Here is an 18787-nt window from a genome sequence, read left to right as displayed (position 1 = left end):
GAACCCTGCATTAGGCAATGCTAATTAAGACTCCTATTACTGAATCAGCCTGTGTATAGGATTTAAATGAGGGGCTTGTGGCCCAGCACAACTTGGATATACCCATAATGAAACATGAATAGAAGTAGAAATATGATAAGCTATTGGGGGCCCTCTCCATCTCTCTCCCTCTCACGGTCTCTCCACCAGACCTGCCCCTGCAGACGGCCCCTAGCCTCTCACCACTTGTAGTTTGATCTGGATGCAGAGGGACCTCTTCTTGACGGCTGCCACGCCGGTGGTGAAGGTCTTCCTCATGCTGGTGGCGCGCCGCAAGGTCAGCTGGGAAACGCCCTCCAGGCCAGCAATGGAGCCTGACAGGATGGTGGCCCCACCCCCTCGACTCATAAACAGACCACTGATGTTCTTCCTAGAGAGGAGAGCGACAAATCAGACAGGGTCAGAAATGTCTGTTGCAAGTGTTGCCCATCAAGCTAAAATGTTATGTGGGATGCGTCTTACTTTTGGGAGTCCTGCAGGAGACACCCTGCGTTGGTCGAGACAGGGTTCTGTTTAGCATGGCTCAGCCAACCACGGGCGTCATACTCCACCCAGTCTGTACCATGACTGTGGCCCAGCAGGAAGTGGTGTAGTCTCTCACTCTTCAACAGCAAGGTGTGACCTGACCGGTAGAGAGGCAAAAGGAGTAGATAACAATGATGTATGTCAATGTTTGCGTGTATGGATGTCTATGCTGTATGTCTGGCAATGAACATAATGTGAAAAAGAAGAAAAATACAACAACAACAAATCATTATGTCACCTTTGAGCAGACAATATATTTTCTATAAACCTGTATTTTTGTGTTTTAGCACTTCAATTATTTTTAAATATGATAATTTAGAAAACAGAGAATTCTTTGAAAATAAATACTGTTTACTGGTATATCTTTCCCCCCATCATTTTACAATGAAGAATAATAGAAACTGAGTGGCAAATTGCATACCACAACACATCTGGGTGTTTAGAGTCATTTTTCAACTCTGCCACTGTATTGGTAGCCTGACTGGCAGTCTGTTTCTGCCCTCTTTCCAACTCCTTATGGAATTGTCATGCAATTGTTTGGCTTGACAATCACAATGGAGTAGGCAAAAGCACACATAGATCTGGGACCAGGCTAGTGTATTGGTGGGTTCATTGTAAAACTGACATTACCTGATGATGCACATCCATTCACTCCTTTTCATTGTCATGACAATTCTGAATCATAAAAATCATCCAAAGCAAAGTTGGTAGAATGTTTGAATTTAGAATGTTTGGTCGATAAGAGTGACAGTGTTGATTTGAAACCCATTTTATTTCTTTGCCATGGTGATTCTATTCATAAGAATAAAATTACATTTGAAAACGATGATATCAAAATTGAAAAGAGCAACTTTTGTAGAATTAAGAATGTTAGAATGTTAGGTTGATAGGCTCCAATGTTGATTTGAAAATCAGTTTTGGTGGCACCAAACTCAAAACTAGACGTGCAACTTGTTTCTACTATCCAAGATGATCAGTTCTTAGCTCAGTTGGTAGAGCATGGCACTTGTAATGCCAGGGTAGTGGGTTCGATTTCCGGGACCAGCCATACAGAAAACCTACTGTATGCACGCATGACTGTCGCTTTGGATAAAAGCATCTGCTAAATGGCATATATTATATTATTTAAAAAATGAGCTTCTACACCCAGCAATTTAACCGGTCTGTACCATGGATGGTACAGGGCCATCAATATCTTCCTATCATCATCAAAGGTAAGAATCTAATTGTTTTTTCTTACCAGTATTTGGTTAATTGCTTATTTTTGTGTATTATCAATATTCTATCCTGAACCAAAATATAAACGGAACATGCAACAATTTCAACGATTTTACTGAGTTACAGTTCATATAAGGAAATCAGTCAATTGAAATAAATTCATTAGACCTTAATCTATGGATTTCACATGACTGGGCAAGGGCGCAGCCATGGGTGGGCCTGGGAGGACATAGGCCTGGGAGCCAGGCCCAGCCAATCAGAATGAGCTTTTTGCCACAAAAGGGATTTATTACATATAAATATACTCCTCAGTTTCTTCAGCAGTCCGAGTGGCTGGTCTCAGACGATCCCGCAGGTGAAGAAGCCGGATGTGGAGATCCTGGGCTGGCGTTGTGAGGCCAGTTGGACTTACTGCCAAATTCTCTAAAACAACGTTGGAGGCAGCTTATGGTAGAGAAATTAACATTTAATTATCTGGCAACAGCTCTGGTGGACATTCCTGCAATCAGCATGCCAATTGCACGCTCCCTCAAAATTTGAGACATCTGTGGCTTTGTGTTGTGTGACAAAACTGCACATTCTAGAGTGGCCTTTTATTGTCCCCAGCACAAGATGCACCTGTGTAATGATCATGCTGTTTTATCGACTTCTTTATATGCCACACCTGTCAGGTGGATGGATTATATTGGCAAATGAGAAATGCTCACTAACAGGGATGTAAACTAATTTGTGCAAAAAAATTGAGAAATAAGCTTTTTGTACGTATGGAACATTTCTAGGATCTTTTATTTCAGCTCATGAAACATGGGACCAACACTTTACATGTTGCGTTTATATTTTTGTTCAGTGTATGTTTAGAATGCATTTACAGTGGGGAGAACAAGTATTTGATACACTGCCGATTTTGCAGGTTTTCCTACTTACAAAGCATGTAGAGGTCTGTAATTTTTATCATAGGTACACTTCAACTGTGAGAGACGGAATCTAAAACAAAGATCCAGAAAATCACATTGTATGATTTTTAAGTAATTAATTTGCATTTTATTGCATGACATAAGTATTTGATCACCTACCAACCAGTAAGAATTCCGGCTCTCACAGACCTGTTAGTTTTTCTTTAAGAAGCCCTCCTGTTCTCCACTCATTACCTGTATTAACTGCACGTTTGAACTCGTTACCTGTATAAAAGACACCTGTCCACACACTCAATCAAACAGACTCCAACCTCTCCACAACGGCCAAGACCAGAGAGCTGTGTAAGGACATCAGGGATAAAATTGTAGACCTGCACAAGGCTGGGATGGGCTACAGGACAATAGGCAAGCAGCTTGGTGAGAAGGCAACAACTGTTGGCGCAATTATTAGAAAATGGAAGAAGTTCAAGATGACGGTCAATCACCCTCGGTCTGGGGCTCCATGCAAGATCTCACCTCGTGGGGCATCAATGATCATGAGGAAGGTGAGGAATCAGCCCAGAACTACACGGCAGGACCTGGTCAATGACCTGAAGAGAGCTGGGACCACAGTCTCAAAGAAAACCATTAGTAACACACTACGTCGTCATGGATTAAAATCCTGCTGCACACGCAAGGTCCCCCTGCTCAAGCCAGCGCATATCCAGGCCCGTCTGAAGTTTGCCAATGACCATCTGGATGATCCAGAGGAGTAATGGGAGAAGGTCATGTGGTCTGATGAGACAAAAATATAGCATTTTGGTCTAAACTCCACTCGCCGTGTTTGGAGGAAGAAGAAGGATGAGTACAACCCCAAGAACACCATCCCAACCGTGAAGCATGGAGGTGGAAACATCATTCTTTGGGGATGCTTTTCTGCAAAGGGGACAGGACAACTGCACCGTATTGAGGGGAGGATGGATGGGGCCATGTATCGAGAGATCTTGGCCAACAACCTCCTTCCCTCAGTAAGAGCATTGAAGATGGGTCGTGGCTGGGTCTTCCAGCATGACAACGACCCGAAACACACAGCCAGGGCAACTAAGGAGTGGCTCCGTAAGAAGCATCTCAAGGTCCTGGAGTGGCCTAGCCAGTCTCCAGACCTGAACCCAATAGAAAATATTTGGAGGGAGCTGAAAGTCTGTATTGCCCAGCGACAGCCCTGAAACCTGAAGGATCTGGAGAAGGTCTGTATGGAGGAGTGGACCAAAATCCCTGCTGCAGTGTGTGCAAACCTGGTCAAGACCTACAGGAAACGTATGATCTCTGTAATTGCAAACAAAGGTTTCTGTACCAAATATTAAGTTCTGCTTTTGTGATGTATCAAATACTTATGTCATGCAATGTGATTTTCTAGATTTTTGTTTTAGATTCCGTCTCTCACAGTTGAAGTGTACCTATGATAAAAATTACAGACCTGTACATGCTTTGTAAGTAGGAAAACCTGCAAAATCGGCAGTGTATCAAATACTTGTTTTGCCCACTGTAGGTACATACAGTGAGGGAAAAAAGTATTTGATCCCCTGCTGATTTTGTACGTTTGCCCACTGACAAAGACATGATCAGTCTATAATGTTAATGGTAGGTTTATTTGAACAGTGAGAGACAGAATAACAACAAAGAAATCCAGAAAAACGCATGTCAAAATGTTATAAATTGATTTGCATTTTAATGAGGGAAATAAGTATTTGACCCCTCTGCAAAACATGACTTAGTACTTGGTGGCAAAACCCTTGTTGGCAATCACAGAGGTCAGATGTTTCTTGTAGTTGGCCACCAGGTTTGCACACATCTCAGGAGGGATTTTGTCCCACTCCTCTTTGCAGATCTTCTCTCATTAAGGTTTCGAGCCTGACGTTTGGCAACTCGAACCTTCAGCTCCCTCCACAGATTTTCTAAGGGATTAAGGTCTGGAGACTGGCTAGGCCACTCCAGGACCTTAATGTGCTTCTTCTTGAGCCACGCCTTTGTTGCCTTGGCCGTGTGTTTTGGGTCATTGTCATGCTGGAATACCCATCCACGACCCATTTTCAATGCCCTGGCTGAGGGAAGGAGGTTCTCACCCAAGATTTGATGGTACATGGCCCCGTACATCGTCCCTTTGATGCGGTGAAGTTGTCCTGTCCCCTTAGCAGAAAAACACCCCCAAAGCATAATGTTTCCACCTCCATGTTTGACGGTGGGGATGGTGTTCTTGGGGTCATAGGCAGCATTCCTCCTCCTCCAAACACGGCGAGTTGAGTTGATGCCAAAGAGCTCGATTTTGGTCTCATCTGACCACAACACTTTCACCCAGTAATCCTCTGAATCATTCAGATGTTCATTGGCAAACTTCAGACGGCCCTGTATATATGTTCTTGAGCAGGGGGACCTTGCGGGCGCTGCAGGATTTCAGTCCTTCACGGCGTAGTGTGTTACCAATTGTTTTATTGGTGACTATGGTCCCAGCTGCCTTGAGATCATTGGCAAGATCCTCCCGTGTAGTTCTGGACTGATTCCTCACCGTTCTCATGATCATTGCAACTCCACGAGGTGAGATCTTGCATGGAGCCCCAGGCTGAGGGAGATTGACAGTTATTTTGTGTTTCTTCCATTTGCAAATAATCGCACCAACTGTTGTCACCTTCTCACCAAGCTGCTTGGTCTTGTAGCCCATTCCAGCCTTGTGTAGGTCTACAATCTTGTCACTGACATCCTTGGAGAGCTCTTTGGTCTTGGCCATGGTGGAGAGTTTGGAATCTGATTGATTGATTGCTCCTGTGGACAGGTGTCTTTTATACAGGTAACAAACTGAGATTAGGAGCACTCCCTTTAAGAGTGTGCTCCTAATCTCAGCTTGTTACCTGTATAAAAGACACCTGGGAGCCAGAAATCTTTCTGATTGAGAGGGGGTCAAATACTTTTTCCCTCATTAAAATGCAAATCAATTTATAACATTCTTGACATGTGTTTTTCTGGATTTTTTTGTTGTTATTCTGTCTCTCACTGTTCAAATAAACCTACCATTAAAATTATAGACTGATCATTTCTTTGTCAGTGGGCAAACTTACAAAATCAGCAGGGGATCAAATACTTTTTTCCCTCACTGTATAGAACTGGTTTTATGTGTGAATTTCAGTCAGGTCCTGCCAAGTTTCTCAGAGATCTGGCATTGTGAGTGCTACTGGAAGTCCCGGTCCCTAAACATGGCCAGCACCGGCCTGTGCAGGAGAAGCGCAGGCTGTTCAACAAGCACATGGAGCTGAAGCGCAAGGTTGGGTTTTACAGAAAAGCGAGGAGGGAGTTCTACGATCAGCGTGTGACCTCAGGCAACCAGCTGCTATTTTCTGATGAAGAGAGAAACTGGAAGCCATTCCACGGGTGTTAGAGTTGGCTGCAGAGATTTGTTTCCTGTGAATCTCTGCCCCTCTGTTGAATCTCTATTGATTTATTTTGGAGTAGTAGTAATAAGATAAGATTGGATAATATAAAATGAGATTGGAAGGTATAGTAGGTGTGATACGTTTAGGTTAGTGTCTATTTAATCAAAATAAATATTCAGTAAAAATAAATAATATTTGAAGTATAACAATAGTGATGTCTTTTTTTAGTGAGGCGTGTGTGTCTCCGTACCTTTGCTCTCGCCCTCAGCAGGGCCGTAGTAGCTGAACAGACGTCCCAGTAGAGTGTCCTCAGAACCCCCAGGCTGCAGAGCCTCCTCCTCCATCAGCCATAACAGGCCCCGCGCCTCATCAGTCCTCAGAGTCCGCACCTGGCACACACACACACCAACACACAGGTCAGACACACTTCTAACCCCTCACTGGGTAGATAACATCTACTGTACTCTGACACATTTTCAGTCCTTCGGATGGTTGTAGAACCAATAGTCTCACCAAAATACATAAAAACAGACTAACTGGGCCTCAGTTTGCTTTTCAACCTACACATACTGACTCACCTTAGCAAAGACATACAGCTAGCCAGCCCACTCTTACTCAAACTCCAAGGCCTGAGGCGAAGCCAGCTTTGATAATCTAACTATCTATCTACAGTCGTAGTCAAAAGTTTAGAAAATGACACAAGTATTGCTCTTCACAAAGTTCGCTGCTTCAGTGTTATGCGATATTTTTGTCAGATGTTACTATGGTATACTGAAGTATAATTACAAGCATTCCATAAGTGTCAAAGGCTTTTATTGACAATTACATTTAGTTTATGCAAAGAGTAAATATTTGCAGTGTTGACCCTTCTTTTTCAAGACCTTTGCAATCCGCCCTGGCATGCTGTCAATTAACTTCTGGGCCACATCCTGACTGATGGCAGCCCATTCTTGCATAATCAATGCTAGGAGTTTGTCAGAATGTGTGGGTTCTTGTTTGTCCACCCTCCTCTTGAGGATCGACCACAAGTTCTCAATGGGATTAAGGTCTGGGGAGTTTCCTGGCCGTGGACCCAAAATGTCGATGTTTTGTTCCCCGAGCCACTTAATTATCACTTTTGCCTTATGGCAAAGTGCTCCATCATGCTGGAAAAGGCATTGGTCGTCACCAAACAGTTCTTGGTTGGTTGGGAGAAGTTGCTCTCGGAGGATGTGTTGGTACCATTCTTTATTCATGGCTGTGTTCTTAGGCAAAATTGTGAGTGAGCCCACTCCCTTGGCTGAGAAGCAACCCCACACATGAATGGTATCAGGATGCTTTACTGTTGGCATGACACAGGACTGATGGTAGCGCTCACCTTGTCTTCTTCGGACAAGGTGTTTTCCGGATGCCCCAAACAATCGGAATGGGGATTCATCAGAGAAAATGACTTTACCCCAGTCCTCAGCAGTCCAATCCCTGTACCTTTTGCAGAATATCAGTCTGTCCCTGATGTTTTTCCTGGAGAAAAGTGGCTTCTTTGCTGCCCTTCTTGACACCAGGCCATCCTCCAAAAGTCTTCGCCTCACTGTGCGTGCAGATGCACTCACACCTGCCTGCTGCCATTCCTGAGCAAGCTCTGCACTGGTGGTGCCCCGATCCTGCAGCTGAATCAAATTTAGGAGACGGTCCTGGCGCTTGCTGGACTTTCTTGGGTGCCCTGACGCCTTCTTCACAACAATTGAACCTCTCTCCTTGAAGTTCTTGATGATCCGATAAATGGTTGATTTAGGTGCAATCTTACTAGCAGCAATGTCCTTGCCTGTGAAGCCCTTTTTGTGCAAAGCAATGATGACGGCATGTGTTTCCTTGCAGGTAACCATGGTTAACAGAGGAAGAACAATGATTTCAAGCACCACCCTCCTTTTAAAGCTTCCAGTCTGTTATTCTAACTCAATCAGCATGACAGAGTGATCTCCAGCCTTGTCCTCGTCAACACTCTCACCTGTGTTAACGAGAGAATCACTGACATGATGGCAGCTGGTCCTTTTGTGGCAGGGCTGAAATGCAGTTGTCACGACTTCGGCCGAGGCTGCCTCCCCCTCCTTGTTCGGGCAGGCTTCGGTGTTCGTCGTCACTGGCTTACTAACCACTGCCGCCCCAATCATCACTTTTGTCTTGTCTTGTTAATCACACACACCTGGTTCTAATCCCCTCATTAGTCTGTGTATAAGTGTTCCCTCTGCCCCCTTGTCCTTGTGGGTGATTGTTATTTGTGAGAGTAGGGTAACTCGGTGGAGCTACTCGTAACATTGTGTTGCCAGGGTAGATTTCCCCCTGTGCCTATGTATTGTTGGATCTACCGTTACAGTGTATTTGCCAGGGATGATAGTTTCCCCTGTGCCTGTTTCGTTGATCGCTATTTGAGCGCATTTGTGTGTCTACGAAGGAATAAACACTGTATTCGGTGATTACCCTCCTGCGCCTGACTCCTTTCTATCACACTCATCACAGCAGTGGAAATGTTTTTTGGGGATTAAGTTCATTTTCATGGCAAAGAGGGAAACGTACAAAACCAGCAGGGGATCAAATACTTTTTTGCATCAAAACTGAGGCAGCAGACTTTATGAAAATTAGTATTTGTGTCATTTTCAAAACTTTTGACCACAACTGTACTTTGTGGGAATAATTCCGTAAGCCTGAGGAAATTTTGCCAACATTTGCTGTAAGGCTTTCACCTGGAATAGCACAACACCTTCCCCAACTCTCCCGACTATTTCCACAAAACACTGACACATAATAGTGTAAAGGAGTCAGCTGATCATATTGAGAACCAAAATATTCCACTGACAACACAGTGAAACACTGCTTTCAGATTCATGCTTTTATTAAATAACAACCACAAAAAATACAATAGCTTTTTTCATAAAGCAATTGCAGTCGTTTTGTTTGTGAGGTCCAGATGGCAGAGAGAGACAGGCCATTAGCCATGACTTTCATTACGCCTAATATCAGAGTAATAGCTCAGAAAGCACTGGAGCGTTCAGGAAGCCTATACTCTGCACAGGCCACTTCAAGAATTATCACTAGAATGCTGGCCACAATTTAGCTTTTATCCCCTTTTCTCTTCAAATGTCTCTTTCTGATTTCAAGAATATACAGTGTATACCCACTTACTGGCAGACTCTGAAGAAAATGCTTATTATCAGTGTTAGCACATTTGTATTATCAATAGAGAATGATAACTACTGTAGTATTGTTGAGTGCAATGACCTTTTAGACCTAGAAAAAGCTCAGCAAAGCCATATAAAGACTCTCTGTTAGGAACGCGACGCGCACACAGTAAAGCCTGTTCCTGTGCCTCTCTAAAAGCCTTCATAGCAAGCAAACAGACCCCAGTGAACCCATGGGTACTGAGTTTTTAATGTCAGGGGACAACATTTGAAGTGTCAGTGTAAATCCAACTGTCAGCTTTCATCCTAGTGTCTCGACATCAACAGAGAGTGATCTCTAAGAGCGTGGGCTGTGCTGTCCCATTCTTTTGTTTCTGTCAGCCTTCAAAGGCTTTGGTCTTCTGCAGCCATCTGCTATACACTGGTTCAGTGCTTTTGATGACAGCTCCAGCAGGACCAGGACCCCTTAAAAGGCAGAGCACTCAAACCAACTTATTACACAGCCGACCCTGACACTGTCAACACCTTGTCATTTCTGTTTCCATGGCACACACTTCACACACTGGAGGTGAAGCAAAACACAGATTTTTTTCTTCCACCTGAGTGGGTTTTCTAGTCTTTGTTTACTGGATGAAATGTCTCTCTTTTCCTTCAACCCTCTCCCTGTCGATTCCTCTATGGAAGCATTTGTATATTATGCTCACTGAAAAAGTTTACATTAAACTGAAAACTCTAAAATCTTCAGCAAATGCATACAACTGACTCATTGTGAGTCACAAAGGACACGGTAAAAACTGTGTGGGCAGTGAGAGAGGCAGGGTGCCATGACTACAGAACAAAGTGCCAAGAGATTTTAGATAATGATGCTCTGGAATGTGCCATTATCAAAGAGAAATCGCATAGAAAGGTGGAGAGACAGAGTACTGCTGTATAGCATGAAGCTGCCATGGCCACAGACAGCACAGCAGGGCCCTATTCAATCAAACTCTATAACCAGGTAAACTCTTATGTGAATATACAGTGAGGGAAAAAAGTATTTGATCCCCTGCTGATTTTGTACGTTTGCCCACTGACAAAGAAATGATCAGTCTATAATTTTAATGGTCGGTTTATTTGAACAGTGAGAGACAGAATAACAACAAAATAATCCAGAAAAATACATGTCAAGAATGTTATAAATTGATTTGCATTTAAAATGAGGGAAATAAGTAGTTGACCCCCTCTCAATCAGAAAGATTTCTGGCTCCCAGGTGTCTTTTATACAGGTAACGAGCTGAGATTAGGAGCACACTCTTAAAGGGAGTGCTCCTAATCTCAGTTTGTTACCTGTATAAAAGTCACCTGTCCACAGAAGCAATCAATCAATCAGATTCCAAACTATCCACCATGGCCATCACCAAAGAGCTCTGCAAGGATGTCAGGGACAATATTGTATGGAATGGGCTACAAGACCATCGCCAAGCAGCTTGGTGAGAAGGTGACAACAGTTGGTGCGATTATTCGCAAATGGAAGAAACACAAAAGAACTGTCAATCTCCCTCAGCCTGGGGCTCCATGCAAGTTCTCACCTCGTGGAGTTGCAATGATCATGAGAACGGTGAGGAATCAGCCCAGAACTACACGGGAGGATCTTGTCAATGATCTCAAGGCAGCTGGGACCATAGTCACCAAGAAAACTATTGGTAACACACTACGCCGTGAAGGACTGAAATCCTGCAGCGCCCGCAAGGTCACCCTGCTCAAGAAAGCACATATACAGGCCCGTCTGAAGTTTGCCAATGAACATCTGAATGATTCAGATGAGAACTGGGTGAAAGTGTTATGGTCAGATGAGACCAAAATTGAGTTATTTGGCATCAACTGAACTCGCCGTGTTTGGAGGAGGAGGAATGCTACCTATGACCCCAAGAACACCATCCCCACCATCAAACATGGAGGTGGAAACATTATGCTTTGGGGGTGTTTTTCTGCTAAAGGGGACAGGACAACTTCACAGCATCAAAGGGACGATGGACAGGGCCATGTACCGTCAAATCTTGGGTGAGAACCTCCTTCCCTCAGCCAGGGCATTGAAAATGGGTCGTGGATGGGTATTCCAGCATGACAATGACCCAAAACACACAGCCAAGGCAACAAAGGAGTGGCTCAAGAAGAAGCACATTAAGGTCCTGGAGTGGCCTAGCCAGTCTCCAGACCTTAATCCCATAGAAAATCTGTGGAGGGAGCTGAAGGTTCGAGTTGCCAAACGTCAGCCTGGAAACCTTAATGACTTGGAGAAGATCTGCAAAGAGTAGTGGGACAAAATCCCTCCTGAGATGTGTGCAAACCTGGTGGCCAACTACAAGAAACGTCTGACCTCTGTGATTGCCAACAAGGGTTTTGCCACCAAGTACTAAGTCATGTTTTGCAGAGGGGTCAAATACTTATTTCCCTCATTAAAATGCAAATCAATTTATAACATTTTTGACATGCGTTTTTCTGGATTTCTTTGTTGTTGTTGTTGTTGTTGTCTCTCACTGTTCAAATAAACCTACCATTAAAATTATAGACTGATAATTTCTTTGTCAGTGGGCAAACGTACAAAATCAGCAGGGGATCAAATACTTTTTCCCCTCACTGTAGGTATTAAAGGAGTGTCCTTACCAGCGCTTGACTTGACGCTTGGTCTACTGCAGCTACAGACAGAGATGTGTTAGGCTCCATGTCATCTAACGCAAGCTCTATGTTCTCCTAGAGGGGTGACAGAGGAGGTGATTAGTAACCAATGACAACAACATAGATCTGAAGAAAGGGAGCCAAGTTTTTAGTTGTCTACTATAGGAATTTGTTCATTATCAGCTACAGTATATACATAACATAATAAATAGTAATAAAACTGTTGTAAACTGCTCATAAACTGCTGTTAAACTGCTACAGGCTATGAAAGTGAAAGCATTGTGTTTTTTACAAGGGGAGTGATTAGACACACATCAGTTAGGAGAGTGTTCGCAGGGATAATTCAGCCCTATTATGATGGGTGTATAGTCTAGTATTCTGCTATGAGAAGAGGGGGAGTTAAAGAGAGGGGTGTTATTCTTCCTCATCGAGCGAGCAGCTCCACTGCTGTGCAGCTCAGCCCAGTTCACACAGCCAGTGATGAGTGACCTCGCTTTGGGCTCGGCAGGGGAGGAGAAATGGCAATCATATGGCCATTATATAGGCTCACTGTGTGACACTATTGATGAGAGGGTGGAAACCATGAGCTCTATGTAGCTCTAACTTGCCATGGCTTACAGGCAGTAATAGTGCATATTTTATGGTGATGTATGGATTGTATGCGAGTATGTATATTTGAATCCTTAAAGCAGGGTTCCCCAACTGGCGGCCCGCGATCCGAATTTGGCCCGCAGGTGATTTTATTTGCCACCCCCCCCCCCAAGTATTCTGAGCAAAAAAACTATTCATAATTTATTTTTATTTTTATTGTTGGACATAAAATACTGTATAAACACCAGCAAATCAGCTCCAAGTGATTTTAATTTAGGAAATATGTTCCAAAGTATTCCCACGCATAATAGAGAGATATATGTGATCATATACTAATGTAAGCAAGGTTTGAAATGATTATGTTTTAGTCAAACACTCTATCTGTTTGGGCTTATTGCGGTCAATTTGCAGTATACAAATGTTTTGTAATTATGCTCCGGCCCCCTGACCATCCACTCAATAAATAATTGCCCGGCAGCTTAATCTAGTTGATGATCCCTGCCTTAAAGGGGCAATCAGCAGTTGCTACATCAGGGTTTCCCAAACTCGGTCCTGGAGACCCCAAGGGGTACTTTTTTCCCCCTAGCACTACACACCTGAATCAAATAATCAACAAGCTTTAATTATTTGAATCAGCTGTGTCGGCTAGGCCAAAAACCAAAACGTTCACCCCCTGGGGTCCCAAGGACCGAGTTTTGGAAACGCTGTGCTACATCAATTTTTTAACTTATAAATGAATGATACTGTATGTACCCAATGATTCATGTAGAACAGAACTTAGAAATGCCTCATGAGCTTAGTTCAACTGTCATACCCCATCAGAACCCAAAATATAAGCTTGTTTTACTGTGTGTGTTAGTGTATGTGTGTGTGTGTTAGTGTGTGTGTGTGTGTGTATATGTGTTAGTGTATGTGCATATTAATATACCTCTTTGTATCTCTCCAGCTCCTGTACAAAGGTGCGCTGATAGAACAGAGTCTGCAGGCGCTCCTGGGTGTAGTTATGGCAGAGCTCTTCAAAAGTGGCTCCGCGCTCCTGCTTGGCCAGGCGAGGGTTCTGGAAGCCTGGGGTGTCCACGATGAGCAGGGAGCACAGAGAGTGCTGGCTGGACTTCAGAGCCCTGACACACACACACACACACACACACACACACACACACAATCACAGTTAGAGACACAAACAGGAAGACTAAAAAAAGAAAACTCATCAAGACAACAAGTACAAGGCAGCAGAGCCTAAACAGAGAGGCCAGCTGTAATGGTGCATCTGTGCTTCATCTCCCTCCATCTCTGGTAAAGTGGTGACTAACCGGTTGATGAGGGAGACGAGGAGGGTGAAGAGCTCCGAGTACAGCCCAGAAGCCATGGCTTCTAAACACTCCATGGCTGTGGCCTTGGAACCTGGTGGGAGAACATGCAAAAAGAGACAAACAAATTCACAACATCATCAGATCAGACAGCATGCATCGCAACAGAGGCACAGAATGCTCTGCTCATTCTAGTGAGTGTTTGATTTGAAATGGGATAACTGCAGGGAACCAGCTAAACCTAGTGCTATTGCCCTTGAATCTCAGAGACGGTGTTAGAGGAAGACAGGTAAATCACAGCCATGTCTTATGTGTGACAACGTTATTGTATCCTACTGGCTCTGTATTCTACTCACAATGCACAGTGTAATCCAGGAAGGTTCAGACTCTGACTTGTCAGAAGAGATCAAACCACACACAACATCCACATGTATTCCTCATGGCAGTGGGCAGCTGTTAAACCTTTCAGTAGATAAGATAGCTATCCGATGTCAGAAAGGTTTACCTACAGCTTTTCCCAAACTCGGTTCTGGGGACCGAAAGGGGTGCACGTTTTGGTGTTTGCCCTATCCCTACACAGCTGATTCAGATAATCAAAGCTTGATGATTAGTTGATCATTTGAATCAGCTGTGTAGTGCTAGAGCAAAAATCTAAACGTGCACCCTTTGGGGTCCCCAGGACAGAGTTTGGGAAACCCTGGTACCAGGTGCCCAGTGCCATTGATGTGGATGTTGTGTGGTTTGATCTGAGAACTTCTGACAAGTCTGAATCTGACCATAAAGCACAGTGTAATCTAGGAAGGTTCAGAGTACAGAGCTGCTATGATACAATCATCTACCATATCCAGGAATATAGCTACTGAGGTGGCTGGAGGGAGAAACCTCTGTGTGTTTGGTGAGGGAGGGAGGGAGGGAGGGAGGGAGGGAGGGAGGGAGGCCATAGGCAAGGTAAAATAAAGGCTAACTGTCCATTTTTATTTTGATACGGTTCTACCTACAGTGAGGGAAAAAAGTATTTGATCCCCTGCTGATTTTGTACGTTTGCCCACTGACAAAGACATGATCAGTCTATAATTTTAATGGTAGGTTTATTTGAACAGTGAGAGACAGAATAACAGCAAAAAAATCCAGAAAAACACATGTCAAAAATGTTATAAATTGATTTGCATTTTAATGAGGGAAATAAGTATTTGACCAGTATCAGACACATCTTGTAGTTGGCCACCAGGTTTGCACACATCTCAGGAAGGATTTTGTCCCACTCCTCTTTGCAGATCTTCTCCAAGTCATTAAGGTTTCGAGCCTAACGTTTGGCAACTCGAACCTTCAGCTCCCTCCACAGATTTTCTATGGGATTAAGGTCTGGAGACTGGCTAGGCCACTCCAGTACCTTAATGTGCTTCTTCTTGAGCCACTCCTTTGTTGCCTTGGCCGTGTGTTTTGGGTCATTGTCATGCTGGAATACCTATCCACGACCCATTTTCAATGCCCTAGCTGAGGGAAGGAGGTTCTCACCCAAGATTTGACGGTACATGACCCCGTCCATCGTCCCTTTGATGCGGTGAAGTTGTCCTGTCCCCTTAGCAGAAAAACACCCCCAAAGCATAAGGTTTCCACCTCCATGTTTGACGGTGGGGATGGTGTTCTTGGGGTCATAGGCAGCATTCCTCCTCCTCCAAACACGGCGAGTTGAGTTGATGCCAAAGAGCTCGATTTTGGTCTCATCTGACCACAACACTTTCACCCAGTTCTCCTCTGAATCATTCAGATGTTCATTGGCAAACTTCAGACGGGCATGTATATGTGCTTTCTTAAGCAGGGGGACCTTGCAGGCGCTGCAGGATTTCAGTCCTTCACGGCGTAGTGTGTTACCAATTGTTTTCTTGGTGACTATGGTCCCAGCTGCCTTGAGATCATTGACAAGATCCTCCCGTGTAGTTCTGGGCTGATTCTCATCGTTCTCATGATCATTGCAACTCCACGAGCTGAGATCTTGCATGGAGCCCCAGGCCGAGGGAGATTGACAGTTCTTTTGTGTTTCTTCCATTTGCGAATAATCGCACCAACTGTTGTCACCTTCTCACCAAGCTGCTTGGCGATGGTCTTGTAGCCCATTCCAGCCTTGTGTAGGTCTACAATCTTGTCCCTGACATCCTTGGAGAGCTCTTTGGTCTTGGCCATGGTGGAGAGTTTGAAATCTGATTGATTGATTGCTTCTGGGACAGGTGTCTTTTATACAGGTAACAAGCTGAGATTAGAGCACTCCTTTAAGGGTGTGCTCCTAATCTCAGCTAGTTACCCTGTATAAAAGACACCTGGGAGCCAGAAATCTTTCTGATTGAGAGGGGGTCAAATACTTATTTCCCTCATTAAAATGCAAATCAATTTATAACATTTTTGACATGCGTTTTTCTGGATTTTGTTGTTGTTATTCTGTCTCTCACTGTTCAAATAAACCTACCATTAAAATTACAGACTAATCAATTCTTTGTCAGTGGGCAAACGTACAAAATCAGCAGGGGATCAAATACTTTTTTCCCCTGACTGTATATGTCCTTCGAACTGTGTGTCAACCTCTGATAAAACTTTCAGAGGTACTGTACATGTGGAAAAATCAATGGAATGCAATTATCATTTCAAGGGCAACGCACAGAGGACTTCTAAAATTGTCCTGATATATTTTTGTTATACCTACCTATCAATAACTCTCTGGTTATGTGGTAGTCATTACTAAGATAAGCTTTAACGTTCAGAGAAGTGTGTCGTTTCCCCTAGGTGATGAGCTGGTGCTGGTGCATGTGTGTAGTCCCAGGCGTACCTGATGCTTCTCCTGCTGCATCGTCTGTCCCCTGGCGTATAGAGCTGGCTCTGGGCAGGGTGCCCTTGGCATGGTGCTTGAAGATGGAGGAGGAGAGCTCTTCCAGGGTGCAGCCCAACAGGTAGGCAGCCTTCTGTGCCCACTCATGACGTGCAAACTGTTTCCTGCCGGCTGAGACGGACAGAAATACCACCATTATCTCCTCTGCCAATAACCATGGGTCATACAGTGTCTATCCACGACAGGAGACTACAGTTACTGAGTAGGAGGTGTATTTCTGGGTTAAATCGACCCTGCCCCAGGCTAACACAGCTGCGATGGTATAAGAGCTAATAATAATACCCTCATCAGGACAGTGAAATGTAGCCTACAAAGGACATTCACGGTACTGGGCATCCAAATGGTACAAACCCAGAATTGTCTCATTTGTCCACAGTCCCATTAGCTAAAAGCCTTTTTGCTGCTACTTTTTCAATGTTATTTTTCTCACAGCTACAAGTCCTTCATCCACAGGAAATGATTACAGGGACTATCATTCCAAAGTACAATGACTTTGCATAAACACAAGCCTCGGTCTGCAAACCAAGTTTGACTTTAATCTGGTGGATGGGTGATGAGAGTGAGTGAGTGAGTGAGTGAGTGAGTGAGTGAGTGAGTGAGTGAGTGAGTGAGTGAGTGAGTGAGTGTGTGAGTAGGTGGATATGAGTAGGTTTTCATTTCAGTGCGGTATTGGAGAGAAACCCTTCACATACACTTAAGAGGGTGACTGACTAGGGAACATCAAACAGTTGGGCTTCTGACTGAGGCATGCTGGGATCTCCCTGTTTCATCGGCCTATGACAGTGTCACATGCTGCCGTGTTGTGACAAACAAGAGAGTTGTGAAGACGATCAAAGAGAAAGACTGAGAACTTCATTAAAATGCTAATGACACCATGTCTGCTCACAGTGATAAAAGCACAGAGGCAGAACATAACAATATGGAGAGGGTGTTTTTACCTTTGTCTGCATCTGCAATGCAAGGGGAGCAGCATGCAACATGTAAGTAAGAACAGGTGGTTAGAACAGAACAACAGTTGGAGCAACAGTAACCATGTGGATGAGCAGATCAACTTTGATCGGATAAATGTGTATTATAAGCCTTCTCTCACACAAACACACACACACAGCACTATCCCTTTAACAGCAGCAAGGCCACATCGAGATGCAGGGGAGAATGAGCATGCTTTAAGAGGGTCTGACTAACACACTGCATTCAGGAGCTTTATTGAAAAACCTCTTCTGAGAGTTGAGGAATGAAACAGCCCACACTTGTCAGCACACCCAATCAACCTCCCATTCATTGTCAGATCTACTGATAGGAGGTGCATAAAGTCATACACTTCTTTACTGTATCGACACTGCAACTCATGATGAATATGGGTCTATGCTGCCCTCTGGTGTTACCTAGTCAAACTGCACTGCTTATCATGGGGACGTTTGTTTCTTCAAACCTGCAATTAACTCACCCATTTCTAAACTCTCTATAACACTACTAAGATCTTGTAGTATTACAAGAGGGCAACAAGTGGTAACTGATTTCCACCAAGTGGCAACCGACTGATTTTTTTGTCAATCATCTGACAGATCGTAACCCAACAAAATGTGTATATTTAGATTGGAGTATATCAATTAACCCTTCAGAGGAAGAGAGGAAAAGGAGATCAACACAGTAGAAGATACAAAAACACCCAGAAGGGTGTTTGTTCGGGTTCATTACCAATTTCCTCGATGACTGACACTGCAGAGAAGGCAACGTTAGACAATGTGAATAAACATTCCAGCTGCACACACATCCGTTTTCATTACTACAGTGTAAACAATCTGTCTTGTTCTGGGCTGTCAGGCAAATAGCAATCAAGCACACTGGGTTGTTCCCTGCTGAGGCACAGCAGCAAGCAGACACTGGGAGCAAGGCAAGGCATTTAGTCAGCTTAAGGCTGATGTTGGGCTGGGATTTTGTTGCCTCCTGAGCTGGAACACTTAAAACTCTTCAGTTGTTGCCCGATTGTCTCAAACTGACATCAACCATTTTGGTTCTGTGTTGCGCATGGCTGATCGGTAAAGGAATGCAATTAACATCTCCCCTGCAGACAGTGAAACTTGGCATTATTGACAGTGCTTCTAGA

At 44.0% G+C, this 18787-nt stretch overlaps 1 protein-coding gene across 4 annotated transcripts in view; it reads right to left on the bottom strand.

Moving 5' to 3' along the window:
* Positions 1–18787, bottom strand: part of LOC121579909 (unconventional myosin-XVIIIa) — a 110926-nt gene that overhangs the window by 40641 nt on the left and 51498 nt on the right. For 2 of the 4 annotated variants that reach the window (XM_045224356.1, XM_045224358.1), the window contains exons 15-22: positions 17619–17630; positions 16621–16791; positions 13806–13896; positions 13424–13616; positions 11893–11979; positions 6348–6486; positions 502–661; positions 223–409 (exon numbers count right to left, since the gene is read on the bottom strand). In XM_045224356.1, the coding sequence (XP_045080291.1) occupies positions 223–409; positions 502–661; positions 6348–6486; positions 11893–11979; positions 13424–13616; positions 13806–13896; positions 16621–16791; positions 17619–17630 (1040 nt within the window). Of the gene's footprint in view, positions 1–222; positions 410–501; positions 662–6347; positions 6487–11892; positions 11980–13423; positions 13617–13805; positions 13897–16620; positions 16792–17618; positions 17631–18378; positions 18400–18787 lie in introns of all 4 variants that reach the window. The other 2 variants (XM_041894886.2, XM_045224357.1) reach the window with 2 other exon arrangements.

The sequence above is a fragment of the Coregonus clupeaformis genome, chromosome 13, assembly GCF_020615455.1.
Source record: "Coregonus clupeaformis isolate EN_2021a chromosome 13, ASM2061545v1, whole genome shotgun sequence".
NCBI classification, from domain to species: Eukaryota; Metazoa; Chordata; class Actinopteri; order Salmoniformes; family Salmonidae; genus Coregonus; species Coregonus clupeaformis.
The sequence above is the reverse complement of the archived record's forward strand: the minus strand, read 5'-3'. Positions and strand labels throughout refer to the sequence as shown.